Below are 27,992 nucleotides of genomic sequence, written 5' to 3' on the forward strand. Positions count from 1 at the left end.
ATGGGGAATCCGAACATTTTCTGAGAACCGGTGAAATTGAACCGCAACAAGGTAAAGTCTGTCTATCTTTCTGGAACACATCCAACATGCAAGGGTAGGTTTAGCACTTGTGAATGATTTAAATGGTTATTTTACCCGGCCAAACACTGAAAATAGGTATTCTTGGTGTCCAGTTTTCAGTTGCAGAGGCATATGCGTGAAGACATTTTTTTGGTCAGTTCGATTGATATAGCATTAATTATTTCTAACAACCATGGATCCATCATCGTGTATTGTTAAAACCGGAATAACCAAAGTGGTAAAATCAGTTGGGAGAACCAATGTGGGCGAAGAGTTCAAAACGGACGAATCGTCCGCCCATAGCGCATCAAGACACAGCGGCTACCGTCACCGCCGCCGGAGCCCGACACTGAGCGGTGAGGCGAACATGACTTCATAACGGCACACAGCCATGTTTTTGGAACATACAGAACAAACAAAAAGAGAGCACAGATTTGTCAGCTGGTTAGGTATTTGAATCTACTTTAACGTTATCGTCGGGCGGCGAGGGTGTTAGCTAGCTACCAAAAAAAAAAAAGAAATAGGGTGACGTCACAGCGCGAGCCGACCGCGCGGCCTGGTTCCGCTGCTGCTCGAACCGGATGATTGACAGCCTGTCAACTGGGCAAGCTGGGTGATTTGACGGCGGTTGGCCGATTTTATTTTTTTTTTTCAAATGTATATGTGACATATTTGCACGTATGGCTGTTACGGCGAGTTCATTGTGTGTGTTGTGGTAGTGCAGAGCCCGGGTGGTCGTGTGTCAACATCAGCATCCACCACGGTGTGCGGGCTCATTTGTGGCCCGCTGCTGCGGAGGAGGAGGAGGAGGATAACCAGCCCCGCGACCCTGGTTTAAGATGCCTTATTTTTACTCTGTATTAAAGGGTTCGGTGACGTAAACGGGCGTGTTCACGCTTTACGTTAGAGGTGCCGAATTGCAGCAATGTCGTCGACGTCAACAAGTCGCATTGTGTTACTCCCACGTTACGACGGCGAGGAAGTTCCCGATCTCAGAATAGTTTAATTTGCACGCAATGTTCAGTTCAGGGGGGATGTCTTTGCATTTTTAAATGGATGGTGTTATCCAGCCCTCTTTTTTTCTTTTTTTTAAAGGGAAGGAAACCAGTTTGCAGCAGAGGTGACACTTAAAGGGGAACACCACCCGGAAGTAGAATTAGCATTGTGCTGTTCAAATGTGGGTTTTAGCATTTCTTCTTGTAGTCTTTATGGAGAAGTAATGCAAACTACAACACATGACACAAGACAGCCCAAAGCCTAATGCGAGTGAAGCCCTATCATATAAGACAAAGAAAAGTACATGAAAAGCACTGGTGTAAATAATTATATGTTTATATAATGCATCTGACATGGCGTGTAGAAAAAGCAGTGGTGTAAATAACAAAAAAAAAGAATGGTTGAATCCATTTCGCTGCCTCGGTGTCAGGGTCCTGGTGGCTCACGGGACAACTGAATGAACAGAGCCAGCGTTAATGTTATTAGTAACACCTGCTGTGCTGTTGCTCCAATGACAAGCCAAGACATGACCAGCTGGAATGCAATTAATGTAATTAGACAGACTAATTAGAAACTGGAACAAGGGAATGTGTTGCATTTTTGCTGTTTTTACCATGCAGAGCATTAAAATAACAACTACATATATATATACACAACTACGTGCAGTGTTGCAGAAGATGTCTCTCTCTGTATATAGTCTTGTATCTTGCATTTTCTTTTAAGGATTGCAATGATTCATCACTCAATAGTTGCAACTCTATTCCTGGAGCATCTCCAGCACCAATATTTGTCTCAACGCAACCAGCGCAACATTTCTGTATCTTTTGTCAACCAACCAAACAAAGGACTAGTTTGCGTATCGGAAAAATAAGTTAGGGTTCAGAGTGAGTCTTTCTCATGTCCTCCAGGCTGCGCTTTTCTCTCTCAGTTTCTGTTTATCTATCCTTCCGGCCACCCACACTCAAAAGTTGGCCCACATCAGCTCCGAAAACCAAACAAGGTTTTAGACTACACAGTTTCTGGCCTTGACAGGTTGTTTTGCCGTCGCCCTTCTAAGATGATCACAAACACCCGTTCTCCTCAGTTTCATTACATCTTTTGTGCAATCAATCATAATTAGTTTGATGAATCAGTCCTTTGAGGATTAGTTTAAACCCGAACTTAGTTACACTTGATTGCAGTTTTTCCTTGATGTGACTAATACCGAATACATGTGGCATTATGTGACCACTTCAGTCGCACACGGTGGCAATGGAGGCCAACTGCATTCATTCTCAAATAGCGTACCATTAAATACTAAAAAACATAAAACATCCTGGACAAAAATAAACTACTTTATGTTGTTCGTCTCTTTTCCAGAGAGCCACAGCCATAATCGACTCCATTGTGCCTGCTGCTTGCCTTGTGAGCGAATCGGGATGCACTGCATAGTTGAGGTTAGGCAGCAGCAGCTGGTTGTGTTGTTTTTGTACAGCCCACCAAAGCACCCATGAGAAGCTAGGAGGTCCTGGATCACTAGAGGAAGCCAGTGGCATGTGTTCTACCCCTCTGGTTCTCAGGATACAGGATGGGCTGATCAATGGGACCGCCTGCTTGTGTCTAGACTCCTCTGGCTGCTTTGGACCGTACCTCAAAGGAGAGGCTTGGATTTTCTTGGGAAACTTTTGCTTCTTGTACACTGTAAATATTTTGCCTCCTTTACCCGCTCTCTCATGCTGCTTACCGAGTGTGTTTCCCCCTGCTCGGTCGGAGCACACACCCCTGTTCTCTTGCCGTGCCGTTTGATCTTTGACGCAGGCCCGACTGGTTTTAAATAATATCAAAGAAGCGAGGCCTACTACAGCTTATCCTCACCAGCAGAACAAGTCGAGACCTTCTCTGGAGAGATTTATTCAGGTTATTTTCACACAGGTTTGAAGACAATGCGGTCTACACGGTTGGTTGTGTAATCTCCCCCAAAAAATTCAAAGACAAACCGCGAGGTTAACTGTATTTCCTTCTGTGGTGAAATTTTTTGGTAATCCCTCTCACAGGCTTGATCCCATTCCTGTTGGTTCAGTGAATTAGTGACTGGCATAGATGACGTAGCTGTGTTGCATGTAAACCAGGGGCTTTTTTTGCACCATGCGTCCTGTTTTGACACGTGGGTGTGCAACAGTAGACGGAGAGACACAGTGCGACGTCTCTTTGTCCACTCCAAAGTCCGGAACTTTTCATTGCTGTGTCGTGTGATTTTGTTTGGGGTCGAGGGTGCAACGGCGATCGAGATCTCACGTTCAACATTCATGTTTTCTTTTGCTTGCTGACGATTTTGCTGATTCTATTTCCCCTTCTCCCCTGGTGGCTTTCTCCTTACAGGTGAGCGGCCAGTCCAGCCAGACAGGTGCAGCTCTCTGTTGCCATGGATGCCTGTGCACGTATTAGAGGAGTCCCCATCAGGTCCAGGGCCTCAGTCCGGAAAGAGGTCGGTCTGCAGGGACACTGCATTTCATTCTGAAACTCTCTGGTGTGCACTGTATGAGTTGAATGGGGGGGGATCTCAAGCCCCGCTCTTCATGGCCGCCATGACATCTGACGTAGGCTTTTTATTTATTTGCATCCAATATTAAGAAGGACAAACACACTGACCGACTGCTGCACTCGACTCCCACTTGTTATGTCGATGTTATGTTAAAACGCAAAAGATCTTGTCGTAGTGGTTTGTCCAATTTGATTTAAATGTGATAACACGGTACAATCCTTTCTTTGTTTGCTTGTGATCTGTAGTTGTGAGATGTGTTTGTAAATGATGAGGCCAACAGGATATTAAAGTTATTTGAATGCCAATTCGAATATAATCTGATTAGCCAGGATCTTATCTGGATGTCGTGTAAAAACACAAAGATGCACAACATACTGTCCTCCTTTGTTCATCCTACTGTGATGGACACATTACTCATTGTTTTTTTTTTTTCATTGTTTCTGTTGGGTCACCTTATACTAGGGGTGGGGGAAAAAATCATTACAGCACAGTATTGCAATATTTTGTCCGGCGATATTGTATCGATACACAGAAGCCAAGTATAGATCCATTATTTAATCAATTCTAAACGTTTTGGTCCTAGAATAATGAAATCAATGTATTTTTTTGTTGACAAAGCTTTCCTTTAGGGACAATTTCTGGTTGGAAAAAAATGTAATCAATTGCATTATGTCGCAATACTCAATGTATCGCGATAATATCGTATCGAGACTTAAGTATTGTGACGATATTGTATCGTGGGACCTCTGGTGATTCCCACCTCTACCTTATACGCTATCTTATTAACGCTGCATGTGTTTGCAGACTGTGCGTGACGGTGGGCCGCAGTGTATGAAGAGCCTCTTTAGGAACAAGAAGGAGCTGTGCAGCGTTGGCCTCGAGCTGCCATCCAGAGACGTCACGAGGCTAACGGAGGTTTGTTGCAACAAACAGCACGAAGACGTATGCAAAGCACAGCCAAAGTCAACCACGAGGCGCAGTAACACTATCAACTGTGCTCTTTCAGATTCATTTTGTGTGTCTGCCTGGCCAATGTGAAGGGGACGATGTCACCCAACAGGTACGTTTTTTTAGAATGAATCACGACTCATGAGAAAACACTGAAGGAACGTCCTGCTGAGAGACATTCACTTGTGAAATACAATTCTTATGTGATACTGTAGTGACGGCCAGTGGACATTTTGTGTCTTCTTCTTCTTCTTCTTCTTCTTCTTCTTCTTCTTCCCAGGCACTGTTTTCCATGCCACCGGGGCTGTGTGAGCTTCTGAGGTCCCTCCACGTTCACAGCTTAAAAAATGACGAGGTGCTGTTGCTCAAAGACTCCCGCAGGCTGGCAGAGCACAGGGACGCCGGGCCGCAGGTAGGTGACAGATCCTTCGTGTCTGGGAGGAATGTGCCCAGTCAGCATGTTGAGTAAATGGGAAGTGAGAGGAGAGACGAAGAGGAAGTAAGAATGAGCTACTCTACTCATCTGTCCTAACAACAACAACAACAAGTCATTTGTATTTTTAAAGCAGCTCTGGCTTTGTGAAAGAATACTAGAATGTGGGTCCTGTTTTAATAATTCATCTTAAAATTAGCCTTACCCTCAAGCTAGATAACTTAAATAAAATGTTTATTTACACTAAAAACATGCACATTTGAGTAAATAAACAACAGATATCTAACAGATATCTTGGCAGATGTTATATTTTTAACGGTTCATCGGTAAAACTGAATCACTTTTTTAGTTGTGGTATTTTTGTTGTATCTTCCTAATATTATTGCATTTGTGGGCGAAATGGTTTCCCCATATTTATGGCCTTGTCTGTCGTTTCATGTAAACGGACACACTGAGTTGTTCTCAAGCTTTAGAAGGAGTGCAGGTGGGATGAACGGACAAAGATGTTGTTTTTTTCCAGCCCAAGATTGCAGCCGAGTGTCTCATGGCCCTGTGTGCAGTGTTTGGGTACAGACGAGCCCTGCAGCTCACTCTGTGGTATAGTCGTTGTCCGTTTGAGACCGTGAGACCTCCCACCTATCTGCAGTGAAGAGTGCACTAACTCATTCTGCACGTGCAACAGATCAACTCGCAATCAGAGCACAGACATAACAATACACCACCGGCCCCATGTGAATTCAGCTTAATCGGCCCAAGATCTTTCACATCATCAGCTGCTGCCGCCGATTGCAGGACATGACCGCTTGGACTGTTTATAGACTTGTCTACCTCTTGGTTACATATGCTATTATTTTTCTCTGAATCAGCAGATATAAGGTGTCATTTTGCCTCATGGGCACTGCTGATGTGCCCTAGAGCAAGGCACTAAGCTGCCCACTGTTGCTCATACTAGCGTGGGGTACATGCAGAGGCTGGATGTCCCTGTGTGTGTCGTGCTGTGTACATGTGTGACAATAAAAGTTCATTTGATTTAAATCTCCAGGCTTAACTTTCTGTATTTCTCTCCCCGTTGTCCTCCTTTCTTTTCTCTTTTCCTCTATCTCTTTCTGTGCTGTTTTCCTCCTCCTCTAGTGTTGGTTAAAGGCCGTATGTGTGCTGAGGCATAACCCCAGCACAAGTGTCTACCCCCAAGCCAGTGTAGCGTCCCTGGTGGGCTTGCTCGGGTGTTACATGGCAGGCGTTCGCTACGCTTTGGAGCTCCAGGCTCTGCAGAGGGGCACAGCTGAGCCCAGTCAGCCGGAGGAAGACGACACCAACCAGTCGGTCTCATCAATCGAGGATGACTTTGTCACAGCCCTCGAGCATCTGGAGGAGGATGACACGGGAGACCATCCCTGTAGGTTAAACATCTAATGCATGGTGTCATTTAGTACCCTCAAGTCTCCTTTGGAGTATATCTTGTCAGCCATCAACTGAATGTGGATACTTCGGCAGAATCCAAAATGGAGATGTACATTTTAAATCTGCTGGTTTTTATACCACCATAATCCATGCATGATACTGTTTTAAAAGTGGCAAGAATATAAATTGTGTCAGTTCAGTGCTAGTTTTCCTTCTACTTGGGATGCACTTCATACCTTTTTATATAATATATAAAGACAAGGCCAGGCAAGTTTATTTGACAAGCACATTTTAACTACAAACCTTTAAATTCATCTAAACATAATGCAGAATAAAACAAGATTTAAAAACAATTAAAAAACAGTCAAAAAGCAAAATAAGTTGCATTGCCGTTAAAAATGCAGTAGTGAGATACATAAATTGATTAATATCATTGAATCTGGTTCAATTAAAGGCAACAGCAAACAGAAACGTCTTCAATCTGGATTTAAAGGAGCTGAGGGTCTCAGCAGACCCCAGCTTTCAGGGACCTGGTCCCAATGGATGAGCATGTTTTCAGTCAGCTTTCTTTTGTGGTTAACTTTTTTTATTTATTTATTTATATACTCCGCAGCTGCAGTTTCCTATGGCCATTTTAAGAAGCGTGATGTGGCTTCACAGACCGTCCCAGCCCACAAGAGAAAAAAGGATTTGGCGGGCGCCCGCATTATCATAAGCTCATCTTCAAAGAAGAATTTAGTCAAACCCGGGTCCGGTCCGGATGTGTCTGTCACAGTGCAGAAGTCGTCGGGGATCGAATCTCAGTGGACTTACTGCAGTCCCGGAGCTCGTGTCCCATCGCCTTTGAATAATGTCAGTGAATCGGAAGAGTCGGACGGCTCCAGCCCCAGCCCGATCATTTTCCTGGATGAGGTGGGCTACCAGAAGAGCCTGCTAGCCAAGCTGGACATCCCCCAGGTTCCTGGGGGGCCCAGAGAGCGAGTGGAAGACTCTGACTCCGAAGTCAGTGAATTCTTTGACAGCTTCGACCAGTTTGATGACCTGGAGGAGCTGAGCTCAGACAACTGCACTCTGGCGCTGCCTCTGGACGCCATCACTGCCCCAAACACGCAGAAGCAGGCCGGTTGGTCAGCGTCCAAATATGTTTCTCGGGGATGCTCAACCAAGGGAATGAATCCTCACCGCTTTGACCATCCCACTCTCCCCGCCAATGTGAAAAAACCCACACCTCTGAAGCCAGGCTCTCCCTACCCACTTCACTCTGAGGGGCCCGACTCCCCTCGACCAGTGCAGACCCCCTCCGAGGAGAACGGCGGCCCACTCTTTAGTCCCGTCAGCTCCTCGGCCTTCAGCCCCCTGGTGGACTCGAGTGGGACGCTGGAATACTTCTGGAAGGCAGATGAGGATGGACAGGATAGCTCGGAGCTACGTAAACCCCAGGATCTCTGCTCTTTGTACAAGACCTACTCAGACTTTGCGAGCAGTCTCTCCAAAGAAATTCTGGGATCTGTGTGCGGCTACCAGTCCGCTGTTGACATCAGCGACAACAAGAATCTCAGCTGCGTCTGCCACAAGGAGTTTCAGAACCCATCGGGCTACCTGATGAAGCTCTCGGAAATACAAGAGACCGTAACAGTGGCCACGCTGCAGAAGAAGTCCCAGTCTCTGAAGGATGGCATTCAGAGGTTTGCCACCGACCTGGTGGAGATGAGCTTGGGCAGCGCCTTGCGAGACCTCCAAAAAGGTGTATCCACCTGTACCACCACCTTGTGTCACCTCGCTGCCAGGCTCACCTCCTCCGTGTTTCAGATGGCCTTCCACGAGATTGGCATGCGCCACGCCATCGTGTTAAAAGAACGAGCAATCAATGGATTGGCTGGCTTCCTGGTCGGAGAGGCCGTGTCTGGGGCGCTGAAGGAGTTCCTGACAGTGAAAAAGCAGATTTTCCACAACACCGTGACAGGCTTTGCTGCTGATCTGGCTGAAGAGCTCGTGTTTGAAGGCATTATGGAAGTGTGTCAGTTCTCCCACCCCTCGACCCCTCTCACCCCGAGTGATTGGTCCTTTGGCCACAGGCAAGAGGAGGAGGAGGAAGAGGAGGAAGAGGAGGAGGTGGTTTCCTCCTATGCTTCAGACCTGTCTGAGTCTGTTATACAAGAGGCCTTCATAGAGCTGTCTCAGGCTGATGTTTCCTTCACGAGCCAAGCGGCTATTAGTGTATCCCTGGACAACATCTGTTATGTCAGTGCAGAGAACAGTAGCGCTCAGACCTGCAGTACCTTCGCTAACCAGCAGGTTTTAAGTGCCAGCTCGGCTGCAGCGGTTCCTGGGCCTTCAGGAGAGGACGCTACCTGCACGGTGAAGAAAGCTCTGTTTACAGTATCAGGCATGGCCAGCTGTATTCCTGTGCCCCAGGCAGGCCAAGCCCTCTCCCACCTCCAGGATTCTGAGGAGACCAGTCCGTCTGTGTCGATCTTGTCAGATATCCCACAGGCCAGCCCCAAAAAAGTACCTGTATCTTCCTCCGACACCACCACGTCTACCCAAACTTACCTTGACAGTCATGGAACGCAGACCCCCTCCGTTGGAGATGACCCGACCCAAGGAAAGTCGCCATTTCAAAACTTCTCTGGCAACATGGTGGACATGATCGTAACTGAGGCCTGCGAGCTAATGACTGCATCTAAGATGAAGAAGAGTTTCGGCGACTGTGCAGATTTCTTTACGAAGACGATCCGAAGCAGAAGGGACTCTTCTTCTCAGCAAGAGACGGGTATTTATGAGGCTCCAGATTCCCCTTCAAAGCAGGCAGCTGGCTTCAGATACGACTGCAGGGATTCTGGCTTTGTCAGGATGGGCGGACCTGTTGACGCAGCAACGGAGCATAGCATTCCTCACATCTCTTTTCAAGCAGGCTCTCAAAGCCAGGGGAGACCCAGCTGTGAGGTAGACCCCAGGACCAGAGGTTTGGCTGAAATGCATCCTGTGACGATGGATACTCTTGATGTGCCGGGCGCCGAGACGGGTGGCCAAAGGAGGGCATCTGTTCCCGGGGATGACTCGGCTCCAAGCTCCGGGCAAAAGTCCGGGGGGACTCCTGGCACTCCCCCTTCTACGCCTCAGCAGCCCAGTGAGGTGTCCAAGGAGAAGCAGATCAAACGGTTCTCCAAGAAGCTGAAAAGCAAGCTGGCGAAGGAGTTTTCCCCCGCCACCCCTCCACCCACTCCTCACTATCAGCCTGAGCCTGGCCCAGGCCCAAAAGACGTAACCCCCGAGGCAGACAAGGCTGAGTTTATGCTGAAACTGATGAGGTCTCTCTCTGAGGAGGCAGATGGCAATGAGGAGGAAGAGGAGGAAGAGTTGGCAGAAGAGGGCCAGAGAGTTGGCGGCAATAAAAGATGTTTAGAGTCGGCGGGTGGCCGGCACGAACTGAACCAGATGTCCGCCCGCAGAATATCCAACAAGGAAGCGCTCCACTATGCCGAGCGGTTGGCTTGCCACATTGTCTCCATGGCAACGGAGATGGACACACTGGGAGTTGCGGAGGAGGAGGAGGAGGAAGAGGGCGAGTTGAGCAAGGGCGGCGGCGGCGGCGGGAGCAGGAGAGACAGCGTGGCTCAGTTCTCGGAGCAGACCCTGAACACCTTGTGGGTCTATGCCGGGGAGGTGGCGGGCGAGGTCATCGACGATGTGAAGCGGATGGTGAGCTCTGCACAGCAGTGTCCGCATCACAGAGATCTGAGAAGAAGAAGCTTTGACAGATCCAGTTCTGAATGTTCGCATCACCACCACCACCACCATCACCAACACCAGTCTCAATCCAGTACGGACCAGAGCAGAGACTGGAGGGTAGGGAGGTCAGCTGAGCAATGGTCTAATGACCTTATGGCCTCCGTGTTTCGGTCTCCCACCTGCACCTCAAGCACCATCTCCAGCTCCAGCTCCGGCATGTCCTCTGAGTATCCCAGCTGCGAGAGTGTGACAGACGAGTACGCTGGCTACCTCATCAAGGTGCTGAAAAAGGAGGGCGGCAGCAGGGAGTTGGTCCTGGACCAGTACGCGAGCCGTTTGGCCTACCGCTCCATAAAACTGGGCTTGGCTCACGCTAGTCGCAAGATCAAGCAGAGATCCTCCAGCATCCGCCTCCACTCGTCCAAGTCGCTGCCAGACGAATGGAAAGCCTCCGGCTGTGAAGCGTCCTTGCCCAAGGACAGGGCGGAGTCGGCGGCGTGTCCCTCGGGCAAGGACGCTCAGTGCAGTTGCAGGGACTCTGAAGAGCAGAGTCAGAGGGAGTACTTGGATCTGGTAAACTTTGCAGAGTCTTTAGCCTACAACATCACCTGTGACGTGACGCGCAAGCTGCATCTGTCCTCTGCACGACTGCCCAAGTCTCTCACTGACTCCTGTCTGTACAAGAAATCCAAACTGGAAGACATGGCAGAGAATCTCATCAGGAACTCCTTCTCTTGCCCCCTGTTGTCCAAGGAGGGTAAGAGCAGGCATTATTACCACAGTACAGGAAGCCTGTGTGACGGAGGCTACCGGAGTCGGGTCATGCAGGTCATCGAGCATTACGCCAGGAAAATAGTTGATGACACTCTGAAGATGAGCCTCGCTTCAGTCGGCCATTCATCCCGGGAGCACCAGAGGGCCCAAGGCCAGGACCGACACCCTCACAACCAGAGGTTGTCTCAGGGTCCGACGCTTGGCCAAGCAATGGCGGAGAGGACGTGCCGTTATTGTCAGGTCCAGGAGTGCCCGTACTGCACCAAACACAGCAGGCACCAACACCAGCCCGTGTTACAGAGGGGCAAACGGGGCCCAGAAGGTCAGGCGAGGGCCGAGCGTCTCTCGAGCCTGGAGATTCCCAAGATCCACATCGACCTGGACCACAGGGCAGTGTTCGCACAGGAGATGGTGTCTATAGCCATGGACACGGCTAAACGCGAGCTGAGCAACACCAGCCTTAACGCCGACAGCGGCATCGGCCATGACGGAACCAGCTACGCCGATAGCCTGACAGCTGAAATCATGACGTCGGCCCTGTCCAACGTCTGCCAGACCGGCAACATCAGGTAACCACATAAAGATTCACATTAGTAGTAGTAGTAGGAGTCATATTCCATGCACACTTATTGTAGCATTCATGCAACTTGGTTTAAACGCCTTTGGATGGTACTTTAAAGCTTCAGATTTGCTTCTGACTTGTCATTTCAATACACTGAGAGTACATTATCCATTTTTTTGACGCCCTCTGCTTTGTGTCTCCTCATCTGTCCGTGCATTTAGCTTCCCAGGGAGGGAAGCCACAGAGTCCTCTGTGTCCCAGCAGCTGAGCGTAGGAGACGACAGTCTGGGCAGCTGGTCCAACCTGAGCTTTGAGGACGAGCACCCAGACGACAACAGCAGCTTCCTCCACCTCAGTGACAGGTATACGAGCGCTGGCCTTCTCATACATAGCGTACCCAATATCCGGTTATCTGTAGAGCGCGCTGCTGTTATCTTCTGTCAATATTCCACTGTAGTAATAGATAATGAATACATTTTGCAGATTACCAGACATAGAACCATGTATCTGATTAAAATGTGTGTGGATGTGGGCCGAGCAAATGCTGCAATACGTCTTTTATTACATTTCTGGTTTGCAGTAACTTATTTAATGCATACCATAACGTTAAATGCATGTCATTTTTTATTTATGAAATAGCTATTGACTAGTAATGGCATGTGTGCTGACTTTATTAGTTTAACATACTCTTCTTGATTCATTTTAGCTCTTGCAGTCCTTCCCTCTTGCACTTTTATTGGTGACAATAAGCCATCCACAATGTGATGTGACACGAGAATACTGATAAATGAGCAAAGTAGGAGTTATTTGAAGCCCTTCCTTCTGTGGATTGGGTGCAGTTTTGTCTTCCTGTTGTCTCCCAGGGGCGATAGGCTCCCTTTTTCCACTATTTCTTCTTCATTTTGTTCTTTATTTAAATCGTGGGGTTTAGGATAACATAGGCTATATGGTAAATATACCATTTTGAATTTGAAGACTTTGGTCACAAGCTGTGGTTATGATGAAGTTGAATTATTTTAGGAAAAGGTTATCTCTTTACAGAAACACTCTATTCTTGCTGGTGTTGGCCAGCAGGAGTCTCCTGTGGTTGCGTCTCCATGGGAGGCTTGCCAAGGTCAGCACGGGGCGCAGTGTATTGTTAGCGAACCTCATTTAGACTGCGCTGCCAAGACGCAATTCTCTCTAATTTTGTGCAATTGTTGCATTTTATGCGAGCTCTAGCGGATATGTTGTCGAAGATTTAGTGCGGCGGTCTCTGCCGCCAAGTTGTCCTCAGAATGTTTGTGAAATACACCGCAGCAATCAGCACCAAGGAGTAGTTGTGACAGAACGGGCCTTGTGCTCTTTATGGACGTTGTCACTAATTGTGTGGATGCGAGCGGGTCAGAGTGAGGGGACATGATATCACGCTGGTCTGCAGCCACATTTCTGGGAAAGGTTTGATATCTCTATGGAAGCAAACAACATTCGAGATTCTCTTCTCAAGAACACAATGTGCGAGCGTCTGGTTATTTTTGCCACCGGGGCCAAGTGAATACATCATAATGTTTTCTCAAGGTGTGTCTTTTGAGTGCGCTCATCACTTCAGGCAGTGTTTCTCTACAGGAACAATTTATTAGACTCTCTTCAAAAGGCCCACTTCAACCATCGCCGCTCAGCAGATGAAATAACGGGGAGAAAAAAATACCACCAAGACGGTCTTATCAAGACACCGAGCGCGATGATTGACTAAATGAAACCTCTCACCGCGTGTCATTCACTCAAACCTCAGAGAGAGAAAGCTGCCGCTGAGGTAATGCAGATTAGCAGAAGGTATTTTTAGGTGTCAGAGATGTTCCTCCCGTCACAGTGTGCAGGTCTCAGCCAGCAGGCTAATCATTGACTAATTACAGATGGTGTGTATGTTGTTGTGCCTCTGTTGCCAGCTGGTTGTCCCGGCTGAACCCGCGGGATTAACCGTAATACGCGAGGACAAGGAATGTTTGGAAATCTGCACCATTACGAGAAGCCTCCTCTGCTGTTTTCTTTATTGTTTTTGTTTAAACCTCACCTGTCATTTGAAAAGGATTAAACGAATGTCGTCAACCTGAGCACTGTTTTGTGGAAGCTCAGTGATAGATGGAAAAACTGCTGCAATGTCTAACGTCCGCATAGCCGTGTGTAATCAATGCTATGATGGCATTCATTTAATTATTAATGCCATTTAAGTGTTTAAAAAGCTGGGCAGGAACAAGCTGGTAAAAATTATTATTTAAATATACCAGTATCCTATCGTGTTTGTGGTATTATAAGTATCGTGATATTTATTGCAGGTATCGTATCGAAGTCATAATTTTGGTAGCGTGACAACCCTAGTCGTGATATTTGTTCCATTTCTGTAGCTCCCATGAGCCATTGCTCTCCCGTCAGTGTTACAGCGGTGCGTTACCTTCCTTCTCTCTCCAGCAGCAATGGGAACAGCAGTAGCTGGAGCAGTCTGGGCCTGGAGGGGGAGGCGGGGGAGGAGCGCATGTGCTTCTCTCCCTCTGACAGGTTGGTCAGCAACTTTTATAAAAAAAAAAAAGAGTAATAAAAAATAAAAAAGACCCGAGCGTTCACCTAGAATGAGACAAAGAAATTGCAGAGTCATCGCATTTACTGTGAAGCCAAACTTAACTTAATCCATCATCATCATCATCATGAGTGGGAAACAGAATTGGAACCGGGGAATTGCTTCATCATGGTTGAGAAGATTGAGCGACGGCATTGTGATTCATACTTTGTCTCATTCTAGGAACAACCAACCACACAAAGCTGTGAACATAAATAAGCTTGACACGGCATACGCTTGTTGACGGTAATGTCCGAATGCATTGTGTTGCCGGTTCTGCTTTTGCTTTTCTTGTCATTGTTGTCGCTTAATAGAATAATTTGTAGTGCTTTTTCTTTACTTCGGGGTCCGTGCCCTCTTTCACATTAATGCGAGTCAACTGTCCAAACCCACTAATGGGTTTCAATTTAATTATAATGAAACCTACTTGGAGAGCTGCTGCAGCATTGACACGGGAATCCGCACTGCCAGCCATTTCCACATTTACACAAACCCCATTGTTTTCTCAGGCCTGTCGTCGTGTTTTTTTTAGCTTCCATCCGTGCAGCCGCTTGTTTCGGCTCATGGCAGCGCGGTACTTTCAATCAGCGTGCTCATCAGCGTGCGTCTGCATGAAACCTCAGTTTCATTTGAGTTTGAGAGGACGCCGCTGAACGGCAGTCTTTTCAATGCAAAACGCTTCCACGGTAACGTTAGCTTTGTTAAAGGTGCAATGTGGAAGATCTTGAAAATAACATCTCATTCAGCTGACGCTTTTCATCCAAAGCGACTTCCAATAAGTGCATTTAAACGCGAGTTCAAACTCAGAACTACAAGAATCAAGAAAGTACAATTTCTTCAATGAAGTTAAACTACAAAGTGCTATCACTAAGAGGCATTTAAGTGCTACTAAGGTGCTACTAAAGTGCTACTTTCTTTATTCAAGGTGTAGTCAAAAAAGATGTGTTTTTAGTTTGCAGCAAAAGCTGTAGAGAGTTTCTACTGTCCTGGTGAGGAGCTCATTCCACCATCGAGGAGCCAGGACATGCAAATAGTCACAACTAAATAACACATAACACTATAGTCCTTTTTTAAAGGCTGGGGACTGTAAATTTAGATTGTTAGTGCCCAGTTGTAGAGGTGCAGCGCTGCCCCCTGGTCCTTTTTTGGAGCGGTTGGCGTGGCATTACACGTCATTACGCAACTTATTATAATTTTGTTGTAAAGAGTTAATTCAGCTCTTGGGTGTCTGCTCTTCCCGCTGACACCTGAACACACCGACGAGGCAATCAGTGCCTTCCAACCGCATGATCATTTCTCACAGAATACAGTCTCGTAACAGAGGATTAAATACATGCAGCACTGTACCGCCCGCCTCCGTCACAGGAGAACGTCATGTCGGATCACAAACACTTGGTCAGGTCAGAGCCTGCCATTAGGGGGCAGGTTTTCACAGTATTTATTACTATTAAAAAACATCAAGAAACATATATTGAACGAGACAAAATATTGTTCTGTATGAAAGGGGTTGTGCTAGTTAAGGCTGTGATATGTCACCGTGAGCTGGTTTTATTGAACTTCGATTATAACAACACATTTGCTGTTAGTTTCCAGTTGCAGCAAATACACCGGTTGGTTCGTACTCTGCAGGCTCTGCCACAAATAGCCATAAATAATATATACGACTCTGTTAGTGTCCTTTTATTGCATGACTTTGTAGTGGCTGCCATGTCTCTCTTAGGTTTCAGTTCCCCTCCCTTTATGATCCAATTAATAAACACAGAGAAAAGCCTCCGTAGGAGTCTTCCTCCTGGAAAAAAAAATGGAGTTTAGCGTGTCTGTAGCCGCGATTAGCCATCTTATAAAAGTAGAGAAATGACTGCTTTGCTTTGGACGTGACCAAAGCAAACATTTGCTCAAGTCACAGATGGATATTGCGAGAAAGAAAAAAAAGTCGACTTTCACGCTGATCAAATGCTCTTAGTCACTGTGTCCTAACTGGAAAAATACATTTCAGAAGAAGAGTAAATTTACTGGAATGCCGAAGGAAAAAAAAAAAACATTGACGGAAAAAATGCGTCACTTGATCGGAGATGCTTTGCCTGCAGCGCTCGCCGTGACACCCTGCTGCGCTCGCATCAAAGACATGTCATTTGTGCCTCCTTGCATGCAGCCCCTCACGACCCCGGCTCTCCTTCCTGCTCACTAACCCGTGTGACATTTCCCATCCTACAGTGACCATACAGAGGACAAGGAGACGGAGGTCAAAGAGGAATCCAGCGGTAAGGATGTTTTTCGCTGCTACAACCTCAGCGTTAAACGCTGCCTTTTTCTAATTCAACAACTGCAGATCAAATTGTTTTTTGACGTAGCTTTTTGAAGAGCAGACAGATATATAGGGAAAAGGCACACACACACACACACACACCCCTTTCCCTAATTTGAGGTGTCGCTCTTTCCACTCTCTTGAGATTCGAAACAGTCGGCGTTGATTCCGACCGGCTGCGTGCGTCTGGATGCCTGTCTGAGTGTGTTGTAGCCGGGGATTTCACCACCCCCGTATTCAGACACACTAATGCTCATACAGCCACTCCTCTCCCTCCAGTCAGTCAGACGATCTACGTTATGTCTGTGTGTGTCTGCGTGTGTGTGTGTGTGTGTGTGTGTGTGTGTGAGAAACCAGAGAAGCCTCCAGAGAGGGGGCCGAGAGAGCAAAGGGACGCTGCATACACGACTCAGTGTATCCGTCTGTCTTTGAGGTGTCCTGAAAAAGAGCAGAACACACACGTGCAGTAGACTAATGTGCTTCAGTGAGCCAGTCTCTTAAAAAATGCAACGCTGAGTCGTCTTGAATTGACCCCTCCCCCCTCCTTTTTGTCTGCGCTGCAGGGACTCTCTGCGTGGACAGGACTCAGGTCCAGGCTCCCAGGGCCGCCGCACTGGTCGTCGTGAACTCCGACGTCAGGGAGTTCGGGCGCGGCGGTGGCGGCGGCGGCCCCCAACACGTGACCCTCGACCCCCAGCTGAGGAGCATGCTGCAGTGGGTGGCGGCCTCCATGGCCGACAGCCCCCACATCCAGCTGTGTCCCGAGAGAGAGCTGCAGCAGGTGATCGCTCATTACGAACCGTCACCGCAGTGTTTGGTATCAAACATCGGCACTTTTCCTCCCATGAAAGACTCGTTCTGTGATTGTTGATGTTGGGTTGTAAAGGTTAGCAATGTTGCATAGGGGGTGTGTCCTGGTTTCCTCTTCGGCAAGCTTTGATTAAGTAAAACTATTATATAATATAAGATTCAAGATGTTTTACTGTCATATGCACGAATAACAGATTATTCTATGCAATTAAAAGATTATTTTGCTCGGTCCTCCGAACACAGAATTACAATAAACTTAAGGTAAAAAATAAATAAAAAATAAGACAGAAAATACAGTATTGCACAAAAACATGATATTTTATTGCTCATTGTATCTTTATAGACTATATAATGCATCATAATCCAGTTTTATTCTTCAAATAATGATGTACAGTGTCATAACATTTTTATTTCCGAGACAGAAATGTTTCAATATGGGTCATAGTGTCAAACATCTTCAGGCCGACTCAACATGTAACCTTCAGGCTGCTTTTATGTCACAACTTCAGTCCATTTGATCCGGGAAACGATCACACGATCAAATTAATCTTTAACAACACAGAGATTAAAAAAAAGAAAAACAAACATAAAAGCTGCTCCCCAGAAATACCTTTTATATCTCCGCTATACCAAGCTGCCAGTTCCTCTGTGACCTCTGCCCTCTACATTGAACATGCATGTGTTGTTTCTGAGCTTTGGCTTAATCCAAAGCTCCATCCATCGTCCCTTTATGAACCTTTAGACGTCTGAGTTTGACCATATTGATAGTAGATAGAGAACATATAGCCGAAACCTCTCTCCACAAAGGCTGATTGTGTGCTCTGTCCCGACTTTAAAGATCATTAGCGTCTCTCTCTGGCAACCAGACCTGGCGGCTCCACTGCTCTTTCACGTCTCTGCTTTATGAGACGTGACTCAATATCCAGATCTCCTTCCCTTGGCGGCGTGCACTCATAATCCTAAATTGCTCGGATTGATAAGCCCGACGCGGCGTCTCTCTTTTGATTACCGGAGTGACCGATGACCGTGTGCCCTTTCAGCTCCCGGCGGTGGTCCAAAGGCTTCGGGAGAAGAAGTGGAGGGCGGGAGAGCTGCTGCACACGCTGCTGCGCTACTGCGAGGAGGGCCAGACGCACGGCCCGCCGACGGCCAGGGACGAGGCCCTGCAGGCGGGAAGGGAGCCGCACCGCATCCCCCTATTCCAGTGGCTCCTGGAGCACACCTAGGTCCTCCTCTCCTCTACCCTCTTATCTTCTATCTTCTCCTCTTTACCCTCTCTCCTCTTCCCTCTCTCTTCTTTCCTCTCTCCTTTACCTTCTCTCCTCTCCCCTCTCTCCTTTCTCTTCTCCACTCTCTCTTCTCCCCTCTCTCATCTTTCTCTTCTCCCCTCTCCTCTCTCTTATCCACTCTCCCCTCTCTCTCCTCTCTCTTCCCTCTCTCCTATCTCCTCTCCTCGGTTTCCAAACAGGGCTTTGCAAACTCCACGTCCCCTAGAGGGCGCCATACAGAATCAACTAGTCTATCTTACACCGATGAATGTGGGCGGCGTGCGTTGTTTTTTGCATCTGCATGCAGTGACCGAGCCCTTGTCGTGTTTTATTTTCCTTTCCGCCCTCTGTTTTTGTTGTTATTATTCATCGGGTTTCGTGTTGATTTGCTGAGCCGTCTCTCCCGCCCACCTCCACGTCTGAATTGAAGCCCTCACACCTCGCTGCCGTTGTGCTCACATCCCATCTGTTCCAGGCAGAGAAGTGCAGTGAGTTGAGAGAAAGAGAACGTTTTGTTTTTTGTGTTAGGGAATCCCCATAGCTGCTGGTCGGATGATGTCATCACAGCCACAGCTCACCTCTGTGGTGTTTCCACATGTTAGAGACCAACTGTGCGCTCACCCACACCCACACACACACACACACACACACACACCACACCCTTGGTGTATCTCGGGTTGCCTCTGATAAAACAACACATTTGTCCCTCGGTAGTATTCCATTGTGGTATTGATTCAGTCGGCTTTCGTGACGTTTTTTTTTTCTTTTTTTCGATGTTCCGGCTGAATTATTATATTTCGCAAAAAGGACTCGTCACATTTGACAGACAGCGCTGCCGCACGTACACATGTACAAGACATTGTTGACATTTGTAAAAAACCCACATCTGTAGTCCGTTGTAGTCCTCTGTCATTACGCGTTGATGATCAAAAGGGCCGGACGCTCGGCTCTCGATGAAGTTGCCTCTCGCCATTATCGGTGTTCCTGCTGTATCTTAATGACTGTACCGCTGCTTGCCGAGCCTCAATCTCCTTGGTTGTCAAACTTAGTAAAAAAAAAAAAAAAAGAAGAAGAAGGAAAAAAATGGACGATGTTTACTGTGACGGTTGGAATCAAAAAGGATGTATTTTTTTGAAAGTAAGAGTGTAAACATGAAATGCTGCTCAAAGCTATGAAGAGAGAAGAAAATGAGAAAAAAAAAGCCATGATATTTGAGCTTAACGTCGCCAAACGTAGCTTAGGAGAAGACTCCCCTCCGGTCGGTAGGTGACCCCCCTTCCCTTCACCTCCTCCTGGTCATCTGTGGTCCGATTCCAGGGAAGATCCAGTGACGCAGATGACGCGCTTTAGTAATTAAAGACACTCCTGTGGTCTGCACCTCCGAAACCACAAACTAACAGCGTGTGCGTAACTCGAGTTAGGAATGAGGAACTCGGGTACCAAAACTTCCACACCGACACACCGACACACACACACACACACACCCTTGTTACTCACCAGCCTCCCCCATCCGTGTGCGTCTACACGCACAGCACTACTATCTGAGATGCACTTTTTGTTTCTTTTTTTTTCCGGATTTGTCCGAGGAGACACTGGACATTTCCTGCCACGCCCTCAGACCTCTCCTGCCCCCTCACCTTGCCCTCAGACCTCTCCTGCCCCCTCACCTTGCCCTCAGACCTCTCCTGCCTCCTCACCTTGCCCTCAGACCTCTCCTGCCCCCTCATCTCGCCCTCAGACCTCTCCTGCCCCCTCACCTCGCCCTACGACCTCTCCTGCCCCCTCACGCCGCCCTCAGACCTCTCCTGCCCCCTCACGCCGCCCTCAGACCTCTCCTGCCCCCTCACTTCGCCCTCAGACCTCTCCTGCCCCCTCACCCCGCCCTCAGACCTCTCCTGCCTCCTCACCTCGCCCTCAGACCTCTCCTGCCCCCTCACTCGGCCCTCAGACCTCTCCTGCCCCCTCAACTTGCCCTCAGACCTCTCCTGTCCCCTCACCCCGCCCTCAGACCTCTCCTGTCCCCTCACCCCGCCCTCAGACCTCTCCTGCCCCCTCACCCCGCCCTCAGACCTCTCCTGCCCTCTCAACTTGCCCTCAGACCTCTCCTGCCCCCTCACCCCGCCCTCAGACCTCTCCTGCCTCCTCACCCCACCCTCAGACCTCTCCTGCCCCCTCACCCCGCCCTCCTCGCTCCCAGCGTGGACGGTCGGTTCTCCTCGAGGAGACATTGTTGGGGAAATGCGTCTTCGTGGTTGCCATTTATTAAGGACACGAGGATGATGCGACGCGGTATCTAGACTGTCCCTCTTGAGTTTGAAACACTGAAACACACTATATATATATATATATATATATATATATATATATATATATATATATATATATATATATATATATATATATATATATATATATATATATATATATATATATATATATATATATATATATATATATATATATAATCCCACAGCCTCCCACCTCTTCATTATTATTAACTCTAAGTGTTGTTGGTGGTGCTCGACCCGCATGGCTGAGTCTTTTTTGGCCTTTTTTTTCCAGCCGAGTGGTTCTTTATGCCTCGGCTCGCACTAATGGAGCTGCAGTGATTACTGACTAGTGTCCACACTGCCTTCGCGTCCCGCTTCGGGCCCTCTGCAGACGCCCCACCCCCTCCACCCTCCTTGTTACTGCTTGATCTGCAGGCTGCCAAATGGTCGTATAATCTTTAAAGGTGTCCGTCCTGTATGATTTGTTTACATGCAAGATATTATTCCACGTCACAAAATCCACTATTTTTAAAAAAAAAAGAGTCAAACCCAAAGTGATACCTGCTATTCATGATAATAGTGGAAAAAGAAGTCAAGTATTAACCTGAGAAGCCAGAGTGCTTCTATATCTTGGTTTACATTAAAGGAATGTATTAAGTCATCGCCTCACACTCAGAGCGCATCGCAGTGTACAAATACTCTCCCAGTGTGAATGTGTAGTCGTTGAAGTAAGACTTCCCCAGGTGTTTTCTCTTGTTTTGGGTCTCTTCAGCCCTCTATTGTGTCGCTTTCTTTGATCTACTTTACATTCCTGTGCATCCCACATGCCCCCGTAGCTCTATATTGTTGTGTTTGTGAACGCTGAATGTGTATTTGCATTAAAAAAAAAAAAAAAGACTCCTTTTCTAGAAGCGGATGCCGTAGAATCTGTTTCGCTCCTGACGTGACGTTTCCTTCCCAGTGTTACTTTCTGACCGCCGGCAGGAAAATGAAAACATTAAAAAGAGCGATGTACCTCACCTCCAGCGCACCTCTGTATTTGTCCTGCTTCCTTGTAAAACCCTGCCAAATGAAGATATTTAATAAATTATGTAAGTTATCTATCAGTGAGTTCACTACTTGTTCTCCCTCGTGGCAATGATGAATAGTTTACACGCTGAGCTTGAAGTCAAAAACTCTAAATTTGTTTGTTTGAAGCTTGGTGTGACAATAAAGCTTTTTTTTTCATGTGCTCATAATTATTGTCTTTGTGTCGTTGTGATATTGTTGTTTACAAAGTGACGGATGAAGTCTGTCATGTTCCAAACACTGAAACATTTATTATTAATAATAATAATCATGCATTTCATTCATATAGTGCTTTTCTTGGTACTCAAAGTCACTTTATATACCAGTTAAAATATCCTAAAAGCTAAGCAATAAAACAAATATAAACTTTACTTTAAATTGACTTATTACAATTATTTTGCTCAATTAAAGTAAATGCAATAATTAGTTAAAGGGGAAATAGATTAGTTTAACAGAAAATTAATCAGAAATCAACTAATAAATCATGTAAATCTCTACTTCAACTCCACAGCATGTCAAAAGGGAATATACTCGTATAATACACAATAAGATACTTGTTCTCTGCTACGTTCACCAGGTTAAAGATTTACCAGAATCTCATTTATGATATTGATCTATTCAGATACTTCTCCCTCGACCCACTGCAACTTCAAAATGCTGCAGCAACGCATCAATAATACTCATCAAATCAATGAGTAAAACTTTCAACGTGGGACTGAGTATTTCTGCGCTGTGTATTTGCAACTTCTAGTAGTACGTGAAGGATCAAAGCACTTCTTCCCCCACTGGCATCCTCACACTTTAAAAAACGTTAATACACATAAAATCCAAAAAGAAATGCTCCAGTTGGCTCAGACATGAGTCACTGTGCAGCAGTGATGCGCCGCATCAGCAACAAAGTATTTATTTCTGTCTGTGAAGCGGCTTCGACCCTTTAGCCGACAGCTCAGCCTCTCGTCTGCTCGTGAACCCTCGATCATGAAGGACACTTATTCCTGGCGGCGTGTCTCAGTGATAACCACACACACACACACACACACACACACACACACCTATATTTATTACCCGGCTGTCCCATTTACGCGCCCGGCCTGCGCCGCCCCCTTACGGTTAGCTCCTGCTGCAGGTGCCAAGAGAAACAGGAGGGATGTGTGTGTGTGTGTGTGTGTCTGTCGGTGCGGCTCTCAATAACAGCGCTGCAGTTCTCGGCCTCGCCTGGATACAGCTGCACAACACCAGCCATTGTTGCTCTGTGATTAGACCGAGCCACACACGCACGACGTGTATAATTAGCCGACGCTGGATACAATGGACAGTACCTGTCTGTGACGGCCTCCCGTCGTGCAGAGGGATGAATGGGGGTGTCTGTCTGACGGCGGAGAAGAAAGGGAGAAAGGAGGGAGAAAAGGAGGGAAGGTGGGAGTACCTAATTGCAGGCTGTGTGCAGTGATACGGGAGGCGAGGAATGTGTCGTGACGAGCACACCTCTGATCTTTTGAGCGGCGGGAATCAAGAGGCCGTACAAGGATACGGTGTGTGGGGGCGACCCGGCTGAGTGAAGTCATCGACAGCGGGCCTCAAATTAGGGCGGGGGCGGAGATGTGAATCGCTGCAAAGTTGCTGTCCCCTCTTGGTGCCGGTTGAGGGAAAAAAGCGACGGAGAAAACGGACGAGATCGGAGAGCATTTCCTGTTTCTCTTCCCGGGCGACGTGTCAAAATCGTTATTCCGAGGTTTTTCATATTTGTTCCTGTGGCAAAGGTCAAAGGTCAAAGCCCCCGAGGCTGCCGGGACTTTCTAATCACACAGCCAGAAGAAGCCAGAAAGACATAAGAAGACATGAGACGAGACCGGAGTGCATTTCCTGCTCCTCTTCCTGGGCGACGAGTCAAAATCGTTGTTCCGAGATTTTCGATGTTTGTTCCTGTGGCAAAGATCAAAGGTCAAGGTTCAAAGCCTCCGAGGCCGCCGCGAAGTTTTCATCACACAGCCAGAAGAAGCCAGAAAGACATAAGACAAGATCGGAGAGCATTTCCTGCTCCTTTTTCCTGGGTGACATGTCAAAATGGTTATTCCGAGATTTTCGATGTTCGTTCCTCTGTCAAAGGTCAAAGGTCAAAGCCTCAGAGGTCGCCGTAATGTTCTAATCAAACAGCCAGAAGAGGTCAGGAAGACATAAGGAACGTATGATGGTAATATTAAATAAAACACATCGGTATAGTGCGATGAGTTCATGATATTTCATTATTTGTGCATATTGTTTACAACGCCCATCCAGCATCATTTTAATGGCTGTTTTAAATCCAGCATAGAAAAAGAAAAAAGAAAAATAAATTGGGGAAAGTCCCGTCGGTGACCGACGTGGGTCCAGACCCAAAAACCAACATCCCAGCGTGTTCTATTTCCCAGTTTATTGAACAAAATAAACATTAGGATTAAATTAGATTAAACAATTACATGGCTGTGATTTGTTTTTCCTCGTTGATATATGGCTACAAAGTGGGAGTCTAATAAGGCCGCTTTACAGAAGTCATATTTAAGATATAGAGGTTTGAGAAGCCGTGGAGAGGAACTCAAAGTCCACTTACTCACTTTCCTTCTTCTGGCTGTCTTCATGAAGCCCTCGAGTTTGCCCAGTTTTCACAGAGACGGATTTGTTCACATGCAATTAGGGTTTCATCCACTTAAAAGTTTTCATACTTGACCGTGGGAGTATTTTTGACTAATCAGGTCAAGTCTGATAATACATGTTGAGTCTCACCAGTGACTTTCTAATCACTGGTCACACACTGGTGCACTCAAACATAACATCTGAGCTGGAGATATCATTAATTCAACAAATCAATGATATAGTAATGATAAAAAAATGGACTTTAACTCCATTATGAAACTTATAAAGGCCTCTCCTGTGAACACCGGTTTCCAATCGGCTCACTCATTTATGATGATTATGATGATGATGATGATGATGATGATGATGATGATGAGATGTTTACCCCTTTTTTCCTCTTCTTGGCAGCGTTAGCGGTGTAAGAATGTTAACCGGTGCGACGTGAGGAGCAAAGATGAGGCTGGAACACGACGGCAGAAACCTCGAATGCACGATCGCAACAGCTTCACAGAAGTGCAGCAGCAGCAGCAGCAGCAGCAGCAGCAGCAGCAGCAGCAGCAGCAGGGGCATCGGATGCACTTTGGTAATCTGCAAGATTACCAAAGGACGCACAGTCGGTACAGAAAGCGATGTATGGCTGCTATTGTGCGGGGGGAAATGATCAGTCAGCGATATGGAGAGATAGGAGGCCAATAGCATGCCATCAGTCTGTTTCCCACATACACACACACACACACACGTACACACACACACTCTCTCTGACATCAGGAAGGCTGGGTCCCGGCTCTGTTGGTGCATCCCCCCGTTGTGTCGATGTGTGAGTCACTGACATCACTTCCCTCCCAACAGCAACAAACGGTCGGGTTGTTGGGAGAGTCCACTGGATGAGAGGGGGGGGGAGGGGGGGATTGAGTCAAGCCCATGGAATCCATGATATACTGTACTGGGCTTTGTGTTGGGAAGGGGAAAACCAGCGACATCATCTCTGCTCAGGCTTTTGTTTACTCCGGCCTGGAGAACATATCCTTTGTTTTTTTCTTTCTCTGTTTTTGGTTCTTCTCTTCGTGGCTCTTTGTTTCATCACCGTGAAGTTAAAGGTGTGAGCGGTTAACGGGCCCAGGGACTGACTCACGGAGGAGGTGGGTCTGAGGTCACTGTGCGTGACCTCCTGTACTGCAGCGTGCAGAGCAACAAGGCACCTCCGGAGGGTTTGGACATAAAAGCTCATTCGGAAATTAAGTTTCTCCTGGAACTTGTGGTAATAAATTGTTTTTTAGGCGGAGGTTGCAGTCCAAAAACCCTCCAGGTCCAACTGTAATTGTGAAAAAGGTTTATGGAGTCAGTTTAAATGTTTTTTTTAACCCACTGGATTAATGGAAGAAGGGAGTGTTTAAGTCATTGCACATTATCTTGAAAGGGATTTCAAATGTTTTGTGACTTTGTTTATTCTAAACTTCTTTAATGAGCTTCTTGTGTCGAGAACGAAGCTTTCAACCTGTTTTCTTAGCTCATATATATATATATATATATATATATATATATATATATATATGAAGATGAGCTTAACTTAAAGAGATATCTATAGTATATAAAGTTATATGTATATAATTTAAATTACACATTTACTGTTATTAATAGGCTCATGCAGTTATGATTGTCCCATTTGATGAATAAATCAGTAAGAGATGTTTTCAAATCCATGTAAATATATAAATATCTACAATAAACACAATATATTCTAAATAAATACTTGTCCTAGTAGTTTGTATTTTACTTTTAACATGAAGCATCTTAGTTGTTTGGCAGAGGCCTATATTAAAATAAAAAAAACCATGGGGTCCGCTTTAAAAATAAATAATATTTTGTGTTGCCTGGAGCCGTCGTCCTCGTCTATGACATGTTAAGTTTTCAGGCTGATAAATGTTGATGAGATTTTAGATCCTGGAGCAGATCAGTGTATTCATAAATACATTTGTACAATCATCATTTGAAATGACAAAGTCGTTGGCAAATGACGAGGGAGAACCCGATGCAAAGCAAACATATCCTGCTGTGATGCTTCAGCTGATGTCATGCCAACCAGTAATCGCGACAGACTTCCTTAATCCTGTTTATTTACGAGTGAGGACACGACTAATGAAAGATCCCTCAGAGTCACCGGGTGGGAAGCTGGAAACACTCTCAAAACGTGAGGGGACCCGTGACATTTCCCTGCTATTGTGTGCTCGTTTCCAGGAGTGACCACATCATGATGCTGTAAACGTGTGTGTGTGTGTGTGTGTGTGTGTGTGTGTGTGTGTGTGTGAAAGCCAGCCAACAGGCGTGGGCAATAACTCAGACGTTTAACCTCCCAGGGCAACTCGGACCTCAATGAAAAGCTATCGGCGTGGGAGACGCCGGTGAAAGAGCGAGGGAGAATAGATGGAGATAAGAGCTTATGTCATGGGAGGAGGGGGGATAGAGGGAGTAGGGGGGGATGGAGCAGAAAGAAAGAGCGAGAGAGAAAGAGGGCCGTGGGCGGAGGGGAAACATCCCGGTCAAGAGAGGCCCGCTGGCGACGGCTCTGTTTTGACTCTCAAGCAACAGATGGAGCTCCGTAACGCGGTAAATACGATGAGGTGTTATCTGTGAAAATGAGTCGTTGAGCTCGTCTGACTCACAAAAACAACCGGCGCACACCTCGCGCCTCCGCCGCTCCCACCCCCGGAGGGGCCGAGACAACAGCGGAGGCCGCGCTTCCACTGCTTTCGCTCCATCCACTGTTGTGTCTCCGGCTCGCCGCCGGTCGGCTTCCACCCACGGCTGTATTGACTCAGGTGCGTGCGTAAGTTTTGGGTTGAGCGCGGATGAGGAAACATCTTGACAAATCATGTTTCTCGGTGACCTCAGGGGCGCTTCCTCCACGCTCACGCCCACCTTTGGACAATTGACAGCGCCGGCCTGTGTCTTCGGGGGCGCCCGGGGGCTTTGATGCGACCGCAGAGGAGGAAGCAGAGGGTCAAGGAGGATCCTGACAGGGCTAACTGAATAAGAGATATCTGCTGATGTCATGCTCGGTCCTGCCCTGGGGTTTTTCCTTTTCCTTCTCCTCCTCCTCCATCATCCTCATCCACCTCCCCCCACCTTGTCTTCCCACACCGGTTCGATGGCAGTCAACCTGGCAATGGATTCCCTGTTGGAGGAATGAATGCTTCACAAAAGAGAGATGCGGTTTCAGAGACGAACTAAGAGCGAGAGGTCGTCCAAGCCGTCGAATTTACACAGCATGCTTCACTGATCTGCTCACGTGCATTCGGCTGGCCAAAACCACACCCGGCTCTTTAAGGCTTCAATATTATAGTCGAGAAGAAAGGGAAAAAATGACGTTTTAACCTTTTTAGAGCACATCCCCAGTCATTTTTTTCGCCAATTTAACAATATATAAAAAAATTGTCTTCTTCCAATGTCCAAATTGTCATTGTCTTCCAATGTCCAAAGCCAATCATCTGTTTCTAAAAAGTGGCCTTCCATAAACTATCCTAAGCATTTTTTTTACCAATAATATCGTGATATCCATCCAATTTTTTTGTGCCATAATCAAATTCTAATATTTTCTAATATCGTAAAAGTCGGGTTACAAGCCACTGCTACATTTGGTAGGTGTC

The 27,992-nt window shown here is 46.8% G+C and overlaps 1 protein-coding gene across 5 annotated transcripts; it reads left to right on the plus strand.

Moving 5' to 3' along the window:
- akap11 (A kinase (PRKA) anchor protein 11) lies at positions 1-20,068 on the plus strand. Of its 5 annotated transcripts, none has more exons than XM_068572143.1 (12): positions 1-51; positions 3,415-3,520; positions 4,382-4,492; positions 4,584-4,637; positions 4,806-4,937; positions 6,090-6,354; positions 6,973-11,434; positions 11,649-11,789; positions 13,873-13,959; positions 16,232-16,278; positions 16,886-17,103; positions 18,173-20,068. In XM_068572143.1, the coding sequence occupies exons 2-12, from the start codon at positions 3,458-3,460 to the stop codon at positions 18,356-18,358; spliced, it is 5,766 nt and encodes a 1,921-aa protein (XP_068428244.1). In that variant the 5' UTR covers positions 1-51; positions 3,415-3,457; the 3' UTR covers positions 18,359-20,068. The 5 variants fall into 5 exon arrangements, with proteins under 5 accessions (XP_068428244.1, XP_068428242.1, XP_068428245.1 ...); XM_068572141.1 differs by lacking the exon at positions 1-51 and adding an exon at positions 344-416; XM_068572144.1 differs by lacking the exon at positions 1-51 and adding an exon at positions 344-416 and having other exon boundaries at positions 13,876-13,959.
- The last annotated feature ends 7,924 nt before the right edge of the window (positions 20,069-27,992 follow it).

The sequence above is a fragment of the Clinocottus analis genome, unplaced genomic scaffold, assembly GCF_023055335.1.
Source record: "Clinocottus analis isolate CAN_PGR_092001 unplaced genomic scaffold, fCliAna1.0.p SCAF_12, whole genome shotgun sequence".
Classification (NCBI taxonomy): domain Eukaryota; kingdom Metazoa; phylum Chordata; class Actinopteri; order Perciformes; family Cottidae; genus Clinocottus; species Clinocottus analis.